This window comes from Hippoglossus stenolepis, chromosome 14 (assembly GCF_022539355.2).
Source record: "Hippoglossus stenolepis isolate QCI-W04-F060 chromosome 14, HSTE1.2, whole genome shotgun sequence".
Classification (NCBI taxonomy): Eukaryota; Metazoa; Chordata; class Actinopteri; order Pleuronectiformes; family Pleuronectidae; genus Hippoglossus; species Hippoglossus stenolepis.
In genome coordinates this window covers 24,764,279-24,782,453 of record NC_061496.1, presented here as the reverse complement: position 1 = coordinate 24,782,453, position 18,175 = coordinate 24,764,279, and the positions used below count along the sequence as shown (strand labels likewise).

The following is an 18,175-nucleotide window of genomic DNA, read 5'->3' as shown; positions in this document are numbered from 1 at the left end:
TTGACCTTCATTCTTTTGCTTACACCTCACATAAAGTATAATAGAGGGCTCGGATGCTTGATGGGTTGAAGGCTATGTCAGTCAGTTGAATGTTGTCAGGGTGTGGTTTAAAACCTGCAGGATGAACACACAGACACACAGAAAGAGTCATGGTCATTTATTACTTTTAATATTTAATAATGATCATAATAATAATTAGTCGTACAGCTAAAAACTTTAAATAAAAGAAAAAATACAGGAGACAATACACGCAGAACTGTGTCTCTGAAAAACAACAAAGATGGTAAATCGACTCTGTGTTAGTTGCTCTTGTCATTTTCCAAGGTAAAGCTTTTTCGACTTCTCCAGCGCAGAAGTTTGAGGAAGTTCAGGCTGGCGTTGAAGACCTTGTCGTGTTCAAACACCATCTTGTAAAACGTGTCGATGGGGAGGTCGCCGTTGGGGTCAGCATATTTGAGCGTGGTCATTGGGGTGTAAAGAGTGTTCGTCTGGTGGCGAAAAGGTGGATCCTCCATCGTGATGATCTTGAAAGTGTGCTGGAAAACACACAAACGTAAACCGAGAGTGTTCATTGATTTATCTCAATGTTAATGACAAGATGATATGAGATGAGTTGGATTCTGTTTGCAGAGGAACCGCACTACCTCTGCTACATCCTCTGCAGTCTGCCCAAGGGTCTCAAAGATTTGTTTGTAATTCTTCAAGTAGATGTTGGTGAACATGTCAGCCGTCACTTTGTCGGCTTTGCTGAGATCAGTCTTCAAGCCCTCGTCGAAAACCTTACGCTCAAACTCTGTTATCACTGGACCTGGTTCAATCAGGCTGATACTGAGAAGAGATACAAAGCAAACATAATTATATCATAGCAACAGGAAACTGTAGAGTACCATGCTAACTTAAAGAGTAATAGAAAGTTACAGAGCTAAATATTCTTAAATGGAACATTTTGTACTAACTGCAGGGCCTATTTGCTCTGCACCCATTTCAAACCTTCCTGCAGAGTCTCTCCCTGTAACTTTGTGTAATTGAATGATGTTGTGTTATGACCTGCCCCATACCAGGGTGTGCTATGGTTTGTCATGGCATATTTTCGTTGGACTATTTCCATCTAGTTGCTGAAAAAATGGGTGGTGGTGGTGGGTGTGGTTGTGCAAAATGAGCTTGCAGATGCTTCAGGCATAGACAGGAGCAGGTTTGCAGGTATTTTCACATCAGCTCTGGAGAATAATCGCACTACACCTATTGATCCCAGCTTTTTGAGCACAATTTGATTCTCTCTGAGCGAGCAGTATGAAATTATAGAGCAGAAAGGGGCATGTTCGGCAGAAGCACTGTATACGAATATATCTTACTTGAGGTTAAATCTCAGGGCTTGTACTGCTAAGCTCTCACAAAAGCCCTCCACTGCAAATTTGGACGCTGCATAGATGTCATTGAATATAATTCCTACAAACAGAGAAAGAGAGTTAAGACATTGTGTTGTTACAATAAACAAGTGCTCTCATGATGCACAGGTGGAACCGTCCTCACCCTGAATACCCATGACACTGCTGATGACCACAATGTGGCCTTTTCTCTTCCTCTTCATGTCAGGAAGGATTTCTTTCAGCAGCCGCACCAGCCCAAAAAAGTTGGTGTCCATGACTGTCTTCATCTCATCAATTGATTGACACTCAATGGGTCCAATCAGACCCATCCCAGCATTGCTTACTGTAAGACGGAGCCAAGCATTGCAGGAAATGGTAATGAGCGTACAAAGCATGTACAGTACAGTTGCCATGTATTGGATAAACAAGCATATATGCAAAAACAATACTCATCAAATGCTGCAGTTACTGAACGTATAGCTTTTCTGTGGACGTACTGAGGATGTCCACCCTGCGCTCAGGCAGACTGTCCACACAGGCTTTGATGGAATCTTCGTCACATACATCCAGCTGCTTGATCTCCAAGGTCCTGCCCAGAGTCCGACCTACTGCCTCGACCAGCGCCCCGCCCTTACTCAGGTTCCTCATAGTGGCATAGACTACGACAAACAACATTCATTGGAAGCACAATTGCTGCTGAAATGAAAGTCAACCAAGATACATCCAAGAGACTATTTTTAAATGACACCTACCAGGGGGATTCCAGTATTTTTCACCCTGGGCCCTATGTGGGTGTGTAAATGAATGGCACTTATGTAGCAACAGCAACAGTCCACGGAATGTTGCGTCTCTCTCCTTGTTTACTCTTCATCTGTATACTCTGGCTCAAACAAGTAGGCGCAGCTATCAAAGTCAAATGCTTCATCAACATTGTCCACATCAGTAAATTTAGCCACAATAGTTTCTCTCTCTAACTCTCGGTCACATTTCCGCCTTCGTCTTCCTGCAACAACTCCTATCATGAGACTTGAGGGTGAGACTCACTCCAAGAATTTTGACACTTGGGTTGTTGCAAAGTGAATAAGGAGAGAGAGAGGCAACAAGCAGAGGAGGGATAACCAGCTGCTGCATGGTGGAGAGTGACATTTCTCGTTGAGCAAGATATGTGGAATGTTGCCAGACTCTTGGCAAAGACCTACAACAACAAATCAAACCTTTTATTGTTGGAAAAAAAGCACTTTTAGTGGGAAGTTCGTGCACTGTCGCGGTTACACCACAACATTACACTGTAGCCATTGCTTTTGTGCTGCGGCTGCCGGCGGAGACAATCTACTGAACCGATTCCAATGGTTTTTGTAAGTACCGTTCATTTACACACCTACATTTATAAACAAAGAGCCAAGGTTGAAAAACTGAAAAATTCAGGAATTCCCCTTTAATTGCACACTACACCAAATGTCTGTTGCTGCCACACCCATAAAGTGAAGGCAATAGAGCATTGTTTGGATCCAGCATAAGTTTTAGAGCCCAAAAGTTCCAAACTTGGCATAGAAAAGCAAAAAATTCTCCATTGCTATGAAAATATTTGGATAAACTGACCTTTGAACACATTTGTCATTCTTCTTTTTTGATGTTATTGACATATTTATGATGGAAATGTAATGTTTCTCACCAGATGAAGAGTTTACTGTGGAGATGTTCTTATATCTACAAATGCACATATATTTTAATAATTAGTGTCCAAAAGTATAGTGCATTTAATGCTTGTCTACAGTTGTATTACTGCTTATGAATAGTTAAAAAAGTTTCTATATTTTTCTAGAATCTTTAATATTCATTATTATTAAACTGGTATGAAGTTTCAAGTTTCCTCCCTGTCAAAGTTTCGGTTAGACAAGAAATGGTACAAAACTTAATGGGATACAGAGGGCAGCTGAAAAATGTGACCCTCCCTCTAATATAGCAACAGCCTCCTCCAGTATCTCCAAATAATATAACAGTATTGAATTGGTACAACTCATTTAGTAATAACTTGAAATGCATTAAGGGTTGATAAAGAATATCAGATCATGTCTAATTTTTAGCCTAATGTGTAAATGGCACAATCATTTTCGTATCATCCATCAAATTTCACATTAGATACATTTGCATTACATGTGTGATCTCTCCATTTCATTTGATTTTCCCTATTATGTCCATTTACATTCTACTTACACAATCCATTTCAGAAATGCGTTGTCAACTATGTCAGGTTTCGACAAATGTTTTTTTTAAATGTGGCAAATTTACCCATGAACCTCTTCTTCTCATCTTTTGCGATGCGTACAGCCAAAGCAAGGCCAATCCCAGAGGAGCAGCCAGTGATGAGTACCACCTTCTGGTTCATTGTGTCTTGTAAATGATTTGTCTTGCAGCTCCACCAGCAGAGAATGGAGGAGGACAATAAAGGGGAAGTAGTAGGTGGAGGCTCCTTTAAGCCAACTCCTTAATCCACAGGTCTGCAACTCAGCAGAAGCCTTGTGCACATGGCCTGGAGATTACCATCAAGCAGGATCTCAGGATTTAGACTAATCGTAACAACTTTGCAGCAAGAGCACATATTCTTGTTAAAAATGACAACAGAAACGTCCATTTGTGAAATAGGTGATGCTTTTATTATAATTCAGAATTTGACTTGACAAACCCAGGCTGTAAAAAGGGACATATCTTTTTTATCTAATAAAAAATATACATTCATTTTTGTTCGCAAAACATTTGTTCCAGTGCCTCATCTATGAAATGTGTAAAATGTCTAAATAGTACCTCATTACTTTTTACTGGGTATTAAACACTTTACAGTTTGATTCATGTATAAAATGATGAAAAGAATAATCAAAGAAAATACCCCAAACCTTTCCAGCAAACGTTTAATTCGAAATGTTTTCAATTCTGTGAGCTGGCAATAGTAAGCTTTTGTTTGTCTCTGTCCTGTTTCATAATATTAATATTATTTTAGGCTTTGTTGTGTTATTTAAATTACAGCGTTTGACCTTTTGCAAAACCCCTTTTTTTTTATTTTTCCATGTATCTCTGCGCTCCACCCACTCCAAGCGCTTCAGGAAGGATTTGATCTTTAGAGATTTGAGTTTTTCTGCTAATCCTTTTTGATACACTCTTGAATGTGCTGCAACATATCTTTGTCCCACAACTTGGGGTCCCAGGCATGGAACCAGCCGACGAAGGATAGAAGCTCCTCACCCTGCTTAATGGTGGTGATGGGGATATCTTGACGGCCGGAGGGGTCAGAACTCAGATAATCTTTGGCTGAAAAGGAAACACAAGGAAACATTTTGTGAAATACAACACTTCTATAATATCTTCTCATCTCTGATAACTCTGTTAACTGTTTAAATTACCGATTTTGAGTGATTCAGTTTTCTCTGTCTCATTGGCATCCTTCCCGACCCAGATGAAGATCTGATGGGAGCATAACCCAGCAGCATTAATTGATGAGTCAGCAAGAAAACAGAGATCTACAAGAGCTGAGACTGAACCGTTTCATTGAAAGTGAAATGTAGCACCGTACCTGGTTCCCGCTGTCCAGAATCATGACATCATCAGGAGCCAGATCCAGCTGTGTGAACTCGCTTGGCACCTCCTCTGCCTAAAGGTTGAGCAGTACATGTTTACAATGTGGATGTATAAAGAAAAACGTTTTTTTTTAAAAGTGAAATTAAAAAAAAAAGATTTTACTTTTTTTTTTAAATGAAATACTCACTATGAGCCTGCCAGTCTTGTTAGAACAACCAAACAATCGTGGAGCCCTGATTTGGGTCTGCAGGGTCTTGGAGGTCTGGTACTCCTTCTTTCCACCCAGTGCAGCCCAGAAATTGTCTGACAACAAGGAGAATAGCAGTTTTTAAAAAGATCTGTTGAACGCAGTTATCCTGCACAGATCAGAGCTCTAACTCCAGGACTCACCTGGCTCCTTAGTCTCCTCCACCTGAGTGACTTTTCCTCCGAGCAGGCTGGCGACATACTTGGCTGCCTCCAGCTCTTCTGTAGTTTTACCCTTCCCCAGCCACAGTGTCACAGAGTTGGATTCCTTCAGCACAAACACGTCATTGGTGTTCAGAGCAGAGGCGACGGGCTCCACCTGGGTCAGCAAGACGCAAAGAGAGGGAGAAATTAAAGGGAATAGTTTATGACTAAGTGTCTAGTTTATGCACGTTTCAATGTAGTGAACAGCACTGACCTCAACGGCCCGTGTGGCTTTGGTGGAGCTCAGGCGGATATGGAAGAGCCGTGTGCTGGCAGGCTTGCTCTGACCATCCTTACGCGACGTCCCACCAAGGTGGATGACCAAAGGCTTCTCTTTAAACAGGCTCACAAGATGAGGTGGTTCTTGGCCCTGAGTGACACGAACCTGCAGAGATACAGCAATAGCTCAACCTTCATGTTTGATGAAGACAGGGTTGATAGCATTTATGCTAATAGCAGGAGTCAGCCTCTAAGAAAAACCTAAGTATTTATTTCAAAGTAAATTTCTTACCTGTGTAGCTACCCCGCTCATGGAGTTGTCCAGTGTGACAGTGAGAAAGGCTGAAGTGGTCAGTTCATCCTGAGTGCACTTCCGTCCTTGCCTAAAGACAGCAAACCGAAATTTATCCCTCTATTTTTACTCAAGAAATATTTATGGCAATATTCAAGGTTCAGTGTTTCCACAAGGATTTGTTTTAGCATTTGTCATACCGGGTGGCACCACATTGGTGACCACCCGGTATGCTCATTGACAGATTCAGTCTGGGTAACATGGTGGTGTGTGTGGAAATGTGGGGTAAATAAGATGCATTTGGAACATTAGTTTATTTTAATCAGTCAAGTTGTATTTATATGTTTCTACTGTACTGTCATGTAAAACCCTTGTAAAAACTTGCTCAAAAAAGTTTGCGCTACTAGATATATCTAATATACTGTTTCCTGCATTATTACTCACTCGTGTGGCCTTGTCTATTATTTGACTTCTCACATGGTGCATATTCTAATAGTATAAAGGGGGGGCATTAGCCTGCGTTGGGTCCTCCTAACAGATAAGTAGACCCATGTTGACAAGGGTTGCACCCACCAGGTGTAGATGATATGCTTCTTACTGCCACTGTCCGCAGTGTAGGAGTACAGCACCAGGTAGCAGTCACCTCCAAAGAACTGTCCATAGGTGGATGGGTCCACAGGTATTCTTTGACCTTTTTCCACACGCCAAATCTACAGACACACATCTACATGTTGATTTTTGAAGAAATTAATAAACAGCGTGACTGTAGTTGGACTGGTGACCAAACCTTGACATCCCCGGAACCATCATCCACCATGTTGTGAATGGCAGCCATAACCTTGTTGTCGTGGAGTTTGGCGGAATCGAAGGGAATCTGCTCCACATTGGCGATTTTGCCAATGATGAAGGGCTTACTTCGTCCTGTAGTCTCATACTTGTCCAGCCAATTGCAGAAGAACTCCTTAAACACGGCTGTCTCTGCTCCAGATGGCATTACCAGGACCTGTACATGTCAGAAAGAAACAGTGAAACAAGTGCTAGAATATTCATAAACAGCAAAAGATGACAGAAAGGATGATGTTCTGGTAGTAGGCCATAACCACATGATCACCTTAGTATTTTGGGGGTAATTCTTGTCTTTGATGAACTTGTTTGCAGCGTCCAGTGCTGCCTTGCGCTCTTCTGTGCTCGCCTTCTTTCCTGCAGTGTTGGGGTATGGTACAGTATTTAGAGACTTCAGACGGATACGCATTTATACACAAAACAGATTGTAACCAGAGAACAAAGGGTAGCAGAAATGAAAAGATGTCTAGATCAAATACCTTTCCAGACAAAGATCGTGTTGTGTCCTCCAGTGTCTAAGATGTAGCAATCACTGTTGGAGAGCATGTCTTGTTGGAAAGGGTTTTTATCAGCCACCTTAGTTGTCTTCATGTCACCAGCCGCATCAGAAATCTAGTAAGAAGAGAGACGATTATAGCTTCTACATTTATCATATTCATCTTTTACATACTGTTCAGTTTATTCACAGGAGTTGATTTAAAAGCTGCATGCTGATCTTATCTTTTCTATTTACCAAGTAGAGAGTTGCCAGGTTCTTGTTCTTCTTATCAGCAGATTTATCGTCTGAGGTTGCTGGTGGGAGGTCGGGTTTTGGTCCCAGCAGCTATATATAAACACACACAAACAGACTTACAACATTAGAGAGAGAGAGAGAGAGAGAGAGAGAGAGAGAGAGAGAGAGAGAGAGAGAGAGAGAGAGAGAGACCGAAACAAACAAACAAACAAACAAACAAAATAAAAATAAAAAGCTCACTTTAATGACTTCTTCTGGCTCACTGCCTTCCTCAATGTAGACAATATCAGGACTGCCACCTCGCTCATTGTCACGTATCTCAATGGCCACACCAGTGGCTTTCAGGCACTCAAAGCGATTGCAGTCACTACCAGCCCAGTGGTAAATCATCTAGCATTTTGCAGTGAGGAGCAGAGGAATACAAGATTAGTTATGGTGAAACACTGTCCAGCATTTTGTTGGTATCCAGTTCCAATTCTTGATCACCTCTCCCAAGTCAATGATGAAGCAGTCTCCTTTGTTGAAGCTATCCCAGGACATATCCACCTCCTTGGCTCTGATCGCACGACGACCTTTAATGTGCAGCAGGCGCTTGACAGTCTCCTTGGTTACATGCTGAAAGCCTGAGGATATTCCTCCTTGCTGTGGCAAAGTCAAGTTGAATAAAGCATTAGAATGATCAAACTACATGTATGGTATGTAGATTTCAAATACATGAGTATTCATAGTTGTAAAGATGAATATTAATAAATTAGTTGGACATTTTGAGATAATTGCTTTTTTGCTTTCTTCAAAAAACTCAGCTGAAGACTCTTACCAGTCAGGTTAGCTGTTTCCTCTCTTTAGACTAATCTGAGATAACAGTTGACAACTAAAAACAGTTCCCAAAATTCTCACAGTTCTCAAGACTTGCTTGTGATGTTTACGTACAAAGAAATGTAATCATCTCTTGTATTTCCCATTATAAAAAAAATGATGTTTTAGATGATAAGTTGTACAGACACAACAAAACACATGCATGTATCATGTTTTACCTTGTATTTGACACCAGACTTGAAGTAGCCCATAAAGGCGTTAGACTCATTGTCTTGAAACTCAGCGAACTGCACCGCATTTCCTTTAAGGTAACCATCCAGCTGGATCATGAGGATGGCAGCAGCCCCTTTCTCATCTGGAGATGTTTTGCTGCCTGGTATAACAGATGAGGATTATAAAAATAGTATAGAAAGACAAATGGGGGAATTTAATCATTTTTACAAAACCAGAGACTGATTTGAGGTGTCAGTGAATAATTTAAATCCAATACCAATCCATGAGTGAATGTTGTAAGAAGGAGCAGAGGTGGTGTGGAGCAAAATGTAAGAGTCCCCGGTGAAGAACTCCCCATGGAGTTCAGAAGGCACAGGATTCAAGTTCATTTTCTCTATCCGCCACACCTGCAGGCCGGGCTTCTTGCCCGCAGTCTCAAATTCGTTGTGGTACGCCATAGTGCTCAGGACCTGACAGGAGACACATTGTTATGAGCAAGTCACTCATCAGGTTCGCAGCAAAGACAACAACTGGAAGTGAACTGGCAACTTCATTATTATTTTTCAAATTCACTTTTATTTGCCCAGGAAGGTCCAACTGAGATGAAGAATCTCTTTTTGCAATGGAGACCTGGCCAAGACAGGCAGCCGCACAGATAGAAACACATAATTCCAGGCAAAAGAAAAACAACAGAAAACAAGCTCAAAGGACCGAAAAACCGCTGAGAGTACATACCAACATTCCAAGATTCCAACTCAACAACCAGATAAGTTAAAAACAATGACATCTTAAAGAATCTGCCTCCAGATCTTTCATTCTGGTTTTAAAGGCATTCCATGAAATTAATTCGCTGAGCTTTATGGCTTCTGCCTACCTGAGAGTATAACTCTATTATAACTAATGAATCGCAGAGAAGCATGGTAGGCTGTGTTAAGCACATACAGAGGTATGTATATATAAAACCTCAAATAACAAAAATAAAGTACAAATAACAAGGCAACAACACTGTCACTTTTTTTTTACATTAACAGTACAATCTATTTCGGGAGTAAAAACCCATGCTGCTTAAAGGTGAATAGCAGTACTAGTCATTGATCAAAATACCCACACATTTATAAAAAATAAACTGCATCTAATTTCACCTCCATCTGGAGTGATCATTGGAGGATAACTTGTGGTCTATACCTAGAAGCAGTAAACAGCATAAGTTTTGTCTTGACTGCATTAAGAACAAGTTTCAGTGCAAGAACGGATTTTGGAAGTATTTAATGGTCAGTTGCAAGAGTTGCCGCACAGCTGTATATAGTAGTGTCATCATAATAAAAACCTCTGCATCCAGCTTTCCCTTTTTTATGTGATCATAAACATATCATATTTAGGTTCTTGACAGTTGGATTAACAATTACTCAATTGATTGTTGCAGCTTATGTTTCGTACAAATTGTAATTCTGCCTTTGAGATTCTTGAATTAAACTGTCCTCATCATATCAGATGTAAAGTGCGACAAGCCGTGCAAACATATTGATCCCCATGTTTTTATCCTCAAATTAAATATTCTTGATGGTAAGAAACTCAAGCACTTTGTGTTTTTGTTTGTTCCATTTGTGTTTCAGGTTCCACCCTGCATTTATTCTTCTTTGTGTGCTGCATAACCTGTAATACCAGTAATACCAATTGTGTGTCGATTTAAAGAGGTCAAAAATCACCTGATGTACCAGGGAGTATCCTCCTGAATTAATACTCGACCGGCAAGTTGGCAAGCCAAGCACTGGTGAGGAGGTTTAGTGAGCCACACCCCACAGGCATAGACAATGCATCACTCACATTATATATCACGCCACAGAGGGGACGGTTCTTACACAGGTTTGTTTGTGCATTTGTTTGTGTCATTCTATAATATACTACCTTTTACAAATGCATTTTTTTAATTCATGCATAAAGCAGTGATGATTTTGCTCACATTCATGCAGAATCAAGGAAAGAGCTCATGCAGAAACTTGATGCTGTCATTTCATGAATAAGTACTTTCTCAAATGCTTAAAGAAAAATTGGTATCTTATTTCTCAAATGCTACTTGAGAGTTTTTTTTTATGTATTCTTAGTTTTGCAGAAACAAGCAAAATGAAAAATAGAAAACTTTTCCCATTACCTGGTGAGGACAGAAGCCAGTTGGTGGATGTGAGGGAGCTGATGCTGCTGCACTGCTGCTCTTCCAGGTTTCCCCAGGTCTCATTTATATACAGGCGCAACATCCGCGTTCTGACTGAGAGGCGTGGTCAGCCACGTCCCAAAGCACAACACCCTTCACAGCAGAGACACCAACCCTGCACGAAATTTAGACATGTGATATTGTAAAACAAGACTGGATTTGAAATGAAACCTCATGTGACACTGCTGCACAAAAGGGAAAAAAACTGTTATGTTATATAATGAAAACTGGGACGTGTGCCAGACAGTGGATTTGAATTTCCACTAGATAGTACATGTAGGACATATACATCTATAGTACTTTACTCATATACTCTCCTGCACATTTCGTACTATATTTCAGAGAGAAACATACATACATATAACATGCTATCTCCACCAGCCTTATCAATACAAATGTGAATGCATCAGTGACAGCTATTATGTAATGAAGTAGCATTCACAGGTGTCATGTCTCCTGCCCCACTGGTAATTTCATTTTCATACTTTGAGGATGGTTTGATGATAAAACACCTCTGCTTTTACTATAACTTTGAATGCAGGATTGTATTGGAATACGTTTTTATGCAAGTAATAAAACTCCAAATTCTTCTTCGACAACTGCAAAAGTACATCCTGATCTTACCAGTCTCTGCCTGCAGCCATGATGCAAGAAAGGAAATCCTGATAGCACCTGGGATTATTCATGATTTGCATCGAATAAAAATCTTATCCGCACTGTGACCCTTTTCATCGTGAAAAAAATCATATGCTAACTTTGCTGTGGCCTTTTCTGTAAATTTTACATTGTAGTAAACATCAGAGCCTTTACGTTCATCCAAGTATCCCTGTTAAACACTGTTGGGCAGCATGTGTCAACCTTTAAAGATGTTTTATGATCATCACATTAGCAAATTGGATATTTACTAATCTAAATTAGCTTTCCAATGTTGTGCAGTGGATCTCTAGTGGCAAGAACAGCTGATCATCTCTTGGAAATCATTGGACTGTGTGTACTTAGAAAACACCCATCCTATCCGGCTGCATAGTTGATTTGGCAGTTCCATTGTTGTCCTTTAGCATGCATTTGGCCGGGGTGTAAGTGTCTGGCACTGGCCTGTCAGCAGTCGCCTGTGTCAGCTTGACAAAGAGCGAGAGCATATAAATCCTTCCTCTTAGCTGCCGCCTTCATCTCAGGTTAGGGCTGGGTCCATCACTCCTTCTGTTGGAGCTGTGTCAGCACATTCTGTCTGGTTGTGTAACAGACAAACAACTCGCACAGTCCCTGTCCGGGACACACCGCCGTGCCTCCACAAGTTAAGACACACAGACAAGTGCACACACATGCCCACAATCCTAACACAACAGCTGAACACAAAGGCTGCCAACCTACTTGTTCTAACTTGCGTAGGACTAGAACTTGAAGTTCATATTTCTTAACTGGGAGGGATGGCAGTACAAAATGTCATCGTTCAGATTTTACTGTTTACAACAGTCAGTGACAAATTAATCCCCAAAAGTTGCTTTGTCACCTTCATATGGAAATATTTGCTATTAGCATTTTGTGCTTCTGACAAACATGTCACTGTACTTCTTTAGACTCTTGCTGACAGCAGCATTTTGTAAAGACCTCTGCACACAAACATGCCAAAACTCACCTTTGTGTCAAAACCTCTATCAGCACAGATAATGTTCCCTGGCAACAAGTTGTGATGTAAACCACTGCTCTGTGTTTTGTTTGTCATTTGTACAGCCACTCCAGCCTCTGGGTGTCATACCAAATACTTTACTTTATAGTGTGATTGTGCTTGTTGCCGGGAAAAATGTGGACTCGTGTTTTTCGATTGGATGGTTTCCTTGAAAATTACATAACATAACTTCTAATTCTTAAGAATATACAGACTGAAATTTGAATTAGAATTAAAAATGTAAAAACATCCTAAATTGTGGTGGTTGCCTGCCACAAAGTAGTGCCCCCGAACTATTTTACGCCTGCGCGGAAGCACACATGCAGGTAATGAGTTCTAGTAAGGTAAAGCTGTGAACAGACGACAATGATACAGCTGTAATTAGTTCAAAATATGTTAAAAAACAAGTTCTACAGCCTGGTTTGCTTTAGTACAGGAACAAACTGTGCACACCTGGAGACTTTGGCCTGGTTGTTCACAAGTATTTAGATTTGTAGACAGCACTCGAAGGCAGGACCACAAAATGTATTTCCCTGAGTGTGTGAGAGATTACTCTGCCTCGCTCCAGGAGAGGAGAGGAGAGATGCGACCAATGGATGTGACTTGATACACTAAAATGCTCAAACCCAGGCCTATGTCCAACCAGCCATTCAGAAATCGAGAAATTGGCAGATTGGAATAAAGATGACCAGTTGGGATGGCAGTGCAGAAATTTGTCCACATAAGTTTTATACCCACCCAATATTGAATGAACTCCTATCGACTGGGGTCAACACATCAGAATATAACATGGTCCTAATCCCTTGTGTCACTGGCTGTCACAGCTCCAGAGAGGGAGTACAATTATCACATTGAAACTTATCAACCCTGACATCTGTTTCCAAAACCAACATCCCCTTTGCTCTGAATAGATCTTACTGTGGGCAGTTTTCAGTGGAACTACTTTTTATACAAGAATTGCTTACGAGAACGACAGCGTGTTCTGTGGATTAGTCAGAGAAGCGGGGACACTGGAAAGATTTATAGCCGCTGGTTTGTGTAAATATAATTTTTCAGTGCTGTGAGCGCCACAAATAAAATTCCAATAACCTCCATGGTACTGAGAAAGTAGCTGATGTCTCAGAGGCCAAACAGGCGATAAAGTGAGTTTCTTTCTTCTCAAATCAACTGTTAAATCTTAACCTTAACTATAAAGAACTAACTGTTAATTTGAACATCTTTTTAAATATTTAAAATATACGATGATTTAAAAAAGGCTGTGATTACTTTCGTTACTATGATACCTACCTATACTACGATTTTTGGTGTGAGTGAATATAAAAAAGTTATGAAACGGTCATAGCAGAGACATCTATCATAGCTCTGGTTGTAAAGAAAACACACACAAACAATTCCACACTATTTATTAAATCTTCTGAAGTTATGTCACCAGTGCTTAAATAATCTGGTATTTCATGATGCAAATCGTTGTTAGAGGTCCCAGCCTGTACCTTAAAGGTGGTGGAAGGTTCATTATACTCGTGGCTAATGTGTGTGTGTTAGTATGTTACACACTGTTTTGGGGTAATTTCTCTAATATTTGCAATCATTCATTAATAATTGTCAAATGTACCCATTGCAACATAGATGGTTTCATATCTACAGGCTTACAGTATAGGCTCTGTACTATTAAAACTAAACAGTGTGATTATAAAAGTCATTGTTTTTTCACAACTCATGGACAGACAACCTGTGTGCGTGGGTGCATGTCTGTGTGTGTATGTAAGACAAACAACAGACTATTGGTCCTTGAGGGAGTCCATTTTCTGTCATCTGGAAAAATATATTACAGAGAAAAGAAAAAGCACTTGCATTTCTTTATGAATAAAACTGTCTATAATACACAATTTATGTGTATTATTGTATGATATGTATAATATTGTACTATTTGTGTGTCAGTATATGGATATGCCATGCCCTGGCCTGGCCTGACTATACAGCCTGTGCTGCCAACCCTTTGAGGACTTATGAATTGTATATTATTTCTATTTAATTAAAGCCATTATATAGTGCTTGAAAAATATTTATGGACAAAATTCCCCAAAACAATTCCATACGCATCTGCTTATAAATTGAAAATGGAATCCAATGATTTCTGACACAAGATCTTAAAGGAGCACGGTGAGAGTTTGCTTGTTTCTCTTCCACACCACTCATTGAGAGGTCTCCAGCGCCCACTACAGGGTCATTTGATCCTCATGTGATCCTCTACATCTGTTTTTAAAACCACCTCTTCATGTTTTCTTCTTTTTTAATGTCAGGAACACCGTGAGACGATGTATGTGATCACAAATGTAGGATTTGTTTTTTTGCTGTTGTTTTTTCAGAAGAAAATTGAGAAACTACTAACAAAGTTTTTGCTTGTTCAAAATGTGCCGGATCAACTTCATAGGTGGTAGTGCAGTCGTGTCTATGGTGGTTTTTGGACGAGCGTTCTTCGAGACCGTGACCCTGCACTGCAGTGACATCAGCAGTGACATCACAGAGTATTGCTCGGTAAGTGTAAATGTTACCATCAGGCTTTTTTTTCTGACAACGTGCAAATAAAAAGTTATGTCATCAGAGGTCACCTTCCAGCTTGAGACACAACAAGAGCTGATGTCAGGGTCTCCATCTTACACGTCTCAGTTAAATACACGGACACGAGACACTTCTCACATATGGAAACAAACCTGCACCAAAAACATGTGAATATATTAATAGAAACTATATTTTATGTCTGTTTAAAATGGGCCTGTTGGTTGGGGGCAATGTCAGAGAATGCCACTCCTCAAGACTAGTTCACTGTCCACTCTGCTCAGACTGAAGTCTATGTGGAGTAAATTGATGGACACACAAAAAGTAGAGATTTCTCCATTTATTGGTAGGATTATAGTAATAGTCATAATTGTATAATCATCACTTACATGTGAGCAAAGATATGAAGCTGTTTGAGACAGCTTTATTTAAAATCAGAGACAGGAAACTTCAGATAATATAACAGATATAACAGACTTTGCGCTCTCACTGTGTCATAATGACAGTTAAATGTCCAGGACAGGGTCAGAACTCGCCTCAAAGCCTCACAGCCTCACAGCATGTGACATGAGGTGTGAAACAAGCTGTACTAAATTCAATGTGATCCCATCTCAGCCACAGGCACAAATGGAGCTTTCAGATGACTCACCGCAAGACACAGACAACAGACTATTGATCCCAGAGGGAAAACACTGAGAGTTTCTGCACAGCAACAAAAACTCAAATATATTACAAAGAAAAGAAATGCATCTGCATAACTCTGTGTATTAAACTGTCTATAATACATTTTCATGATCATATCTCAGGATGATTTATGTGTTCGCTGCCAGTTAAACAGTTATATCTGTGCCTTTTATTCCTGTTTATATACTATAGACATGTGAAAGCTGGCTATAAACAATTCATTAAAATCAGTGTGGAAGGATTTATCACCATTACAATAACTTATTAGTTGATTAAATTACAGACCTAGATTGTAAAAGACAGATTACTTGCTAGTGGCAGGGTTGAACCAATTAAACTTGTTTTTCTGATGGAAACAAATGTCCAAATAAAGTTGACAGATGGCAGAGGTGATGGATGATCACAGATCAACCAAGAAGAAACATTTATGAGAGATGAAGGCGAGGTGGGATTTTTCGGAGAAAAAAACATCGCACAACTTTAATCTTCATATCTCAGACAACTATGGATCAGTGTCTTACCCAGAGGAATAAGCAGCAGTGACTTGTGATCATCTTCAGATTGTTTCCACAAAATACAGAGAAACAGGAGCTTGGCAAAAAACGAAAACAATTTCAAAACATGTTGATACAAAACCCTCAAAATATGAGTGTAATAAGAAAAAAATTGGGAAAAGCAAGGAAAAAGAAGATGCAAACTTTGATCATTTGTCAGAAGCAGCTTCGGAAATACCATGGATAGTCCTTGGATGTAGTCTTTAGTGATGCAAAATGATGGCCTCACTGCAGAGGAAGAGGACCAACATACTTAAGTCTCTTTCTTCTAGTATTTAACTGGTGTATGGGTGCGGTCTCGTTACATGCGACCTCTGCTCAGCTTCGTTGGCGATGTAGGATGTCAGGTCAGATATTCACTTGGTGTACTGGAGCTTGAAATGGTCAGAGCCGTGTTTCAAATCAAAAGCAGCCGCAGAGCACAGAGTTCACCTGAGCCCCGCTGCCAGCTTCTCCATCGCTGCTTTGCGCTCTTCTGCTTTCTGCTGTGAGCGACGCAAGACATTCCTCAGCTCCTGAAGATGGTCCAGTGTGCCGACCAACTCACCTTTCACTGTCTTCATCTGGCTCTCCAGCATCTGAGTGTGATGTAGGGAATTTCTCCTGTGCCGTCTGCTGCAGCGCACTTTCTCCTCCAGGTCCTCAACTGCAGAAAACCGACAAACAAATAAAATCAGACAACACAGCCTCAAACAGTTTGTTGTTAAGGTATAAGTAAGTTGGAGAAATGTTTACAGACCCATGTTTTCCTGGTAGTCCATGCTCTCTGAGCCAGGCTCTGCCTTCTTGTCGAGCAGGTTCTTGGTCTGCTGCAGCATCTTCTCCATCTTAACAAGTTCAGCAGCTTTAGTGTCACTGTCTCGACGAAATTTGAGTCGCTCCTGCTCCCGCTGAGTCAGGTCACTGTTATACTTACTCATATCGAGTTTAAGAAAACCTCAACAGCGCAACCTGCAATACCTAGACACTGGATGTCTTACGATGCAAGAGCTAACAACCTCAGTGAAGCCGAGACGCAAGACGAGGTATCAAAAAATGACTTCAACATCCAGTAATGTCCCACTTTTGAATCCTCCGAACAGCATGCACTTGTTTTTCTGCCTCTGCCACACATGAAACGCTGGTTTGTTTGCTAATGTACTGCACTGCTGGTGCTTTTTATAGGCCATAACCCCAGCACATGTCTCGAAGTCATCTTAAAACAGTCAACTCTCAGTACACAGCATTACAATCGGCGAGTCATAAGACTGGCTTCACAAAGCCTTAAAGCAAAACAGATCACTTTTACGCTTACTCAGTGGTGACAGAGATCCTAGGAAGAGCAGAAGTCCATTTTGTAGAATTTAAAATAGATAAAACAATTGTCTCTAATCACATCAAAGGAAGCATTTTTAAACTGTTGGAGAACATGAGCCAATTTATATAAAACCCGAGCAGTGTCAAGGGTTTGATTGGTAACAGGGCATAATACTGGCAGAAGCTTGAAAAATTATAAAATATTTAAACACAAGCACAAACTTGTGTGTGTAGCTCTCTGATGTTCTCCTTGTGTGTTGTTCCATGGTTTTTGACTTTTTGCCTTGTTAGTTTTTGCATTTCACCAGCTCCTTTCCTGTTTTGTCTGCCTGTTTGACTGACCCCTTGTATTTGGTTTATCAGTAAAGACTGCTCTTTACAGTACAATCTGGCCGTTACATGAGGCCTCGTGATCACTAACTCATTAACCTGGCTGGCCTTGTACAAAAGCTTCACATCCAGCATGACAGTAACCAGACCACTGTGAGTGAACAGCTCAAAGCTCTCAGACTCATGATGTGCTCTCCTGCCTCAATCCTCAAACCGCTGTGGGAGAGTCAACCAGCACAACACCATGAATATGTGGAGACCCTTAGATTTGTCATGCCTTTTTGACTCTGTGTTAGTGGTTAGGGTAATGTTGACTTTTGAACTATGACTTGTGGCCATCATGATCACCAGTCAAATTGGGAGGGCTCGTGAGCGAG

At 40.5% G+C, this 18,175-nt stretch overlaps 3 protein-coding genes across 3 annotated transcripts; all 3 read right to left on the bottom strand.

Annotated features, from left to right (window-relative positions):
* Positions 1–142: 142 nt before the first annotated feature.
* On the bottom strand, positions 143–3,816 carry zgc:109982 (uncharacterized protein LOC553564 homolog). The gene is made up of 6 exons (XM_035176750.1): positions 3,657–3,816; positions 1,865–2,026; positions 1,531–1,710; positions 1,353–1,446; positions 645–828; positions 143–536 (listed from the first exon to the last, which is right to left on the bottom strand). The coding sequence occupies exons 1-6, from the start codon at positions 3,751–3,753 to the stop codon at positions 300–302; spliced, it is 954 nt and encodes a 317-aa protein (XP_035032641.1). The 5' UTR covers positions 3,754–3,816; the 3' UTR covers positions 143–299.
* A 182-nt stretch (positions 3,817–3,998) lies between these two features.
* On the bottom strand, positions 3,999–10,788 carry scinla (scinderin like a). Its single transcript, XM_035176749.1, has 17 exons — positions 10,653–10,788; positions 8,781–8,973; positions 8,509–8,663; positions 7,961–8,116; positions 7,715–7,864; positions 7,475–7,564; positions 7,221–7,353; positions 7,010–7,098; positions 6,686–6,901; positions 6,472–6,608; positions 5,899–5,989; positions 5,602–5,772; positions 5,328–5,502; positions 5,125–5,240; positions 4,933–5,010; positions 4,763–4,823; positions 3,999–4,670 (listed from the first exon to the last, which is right to left on the bottom strand). The coding sequence occupies exons 1-17, from the start codon at positions 10,734–10,736 to the stop codon at positions 4,501–4,503; spliced, it is 2,265 nt and encodes a 754-aa protein (XP_035032640.1). The 5' UTR covers positions 10,737–10,788; the 3' UTR covers positions 3,999–4,500.
* A 4,471-nt stretch (positions 10,789–15,259) lies between these two features.
* On the bottom strand, positions 15,260–17,285 carry si:ch73-389b16.1. The gene is made up of 2 exons (XM_035176787.1): positions 16,912–17,285; positions 15,260–16,818 (listed from the first exon to the last, which is right to left on the bottom strand). The coding sequence occupies exons 1-2, from the start codon at positions 17,090–17,092 to the stop codon at positions 16,601–16,603; spliced, it is 399 nt and encodes a 132-aa protein (XP_035032678.1). The 5' UTR covers positions 17,093–17,285; the 3' UTR covers positions 15,260–16,600.
* Positions 17,286–18,175: the final 890 nt, after the last annotated feature.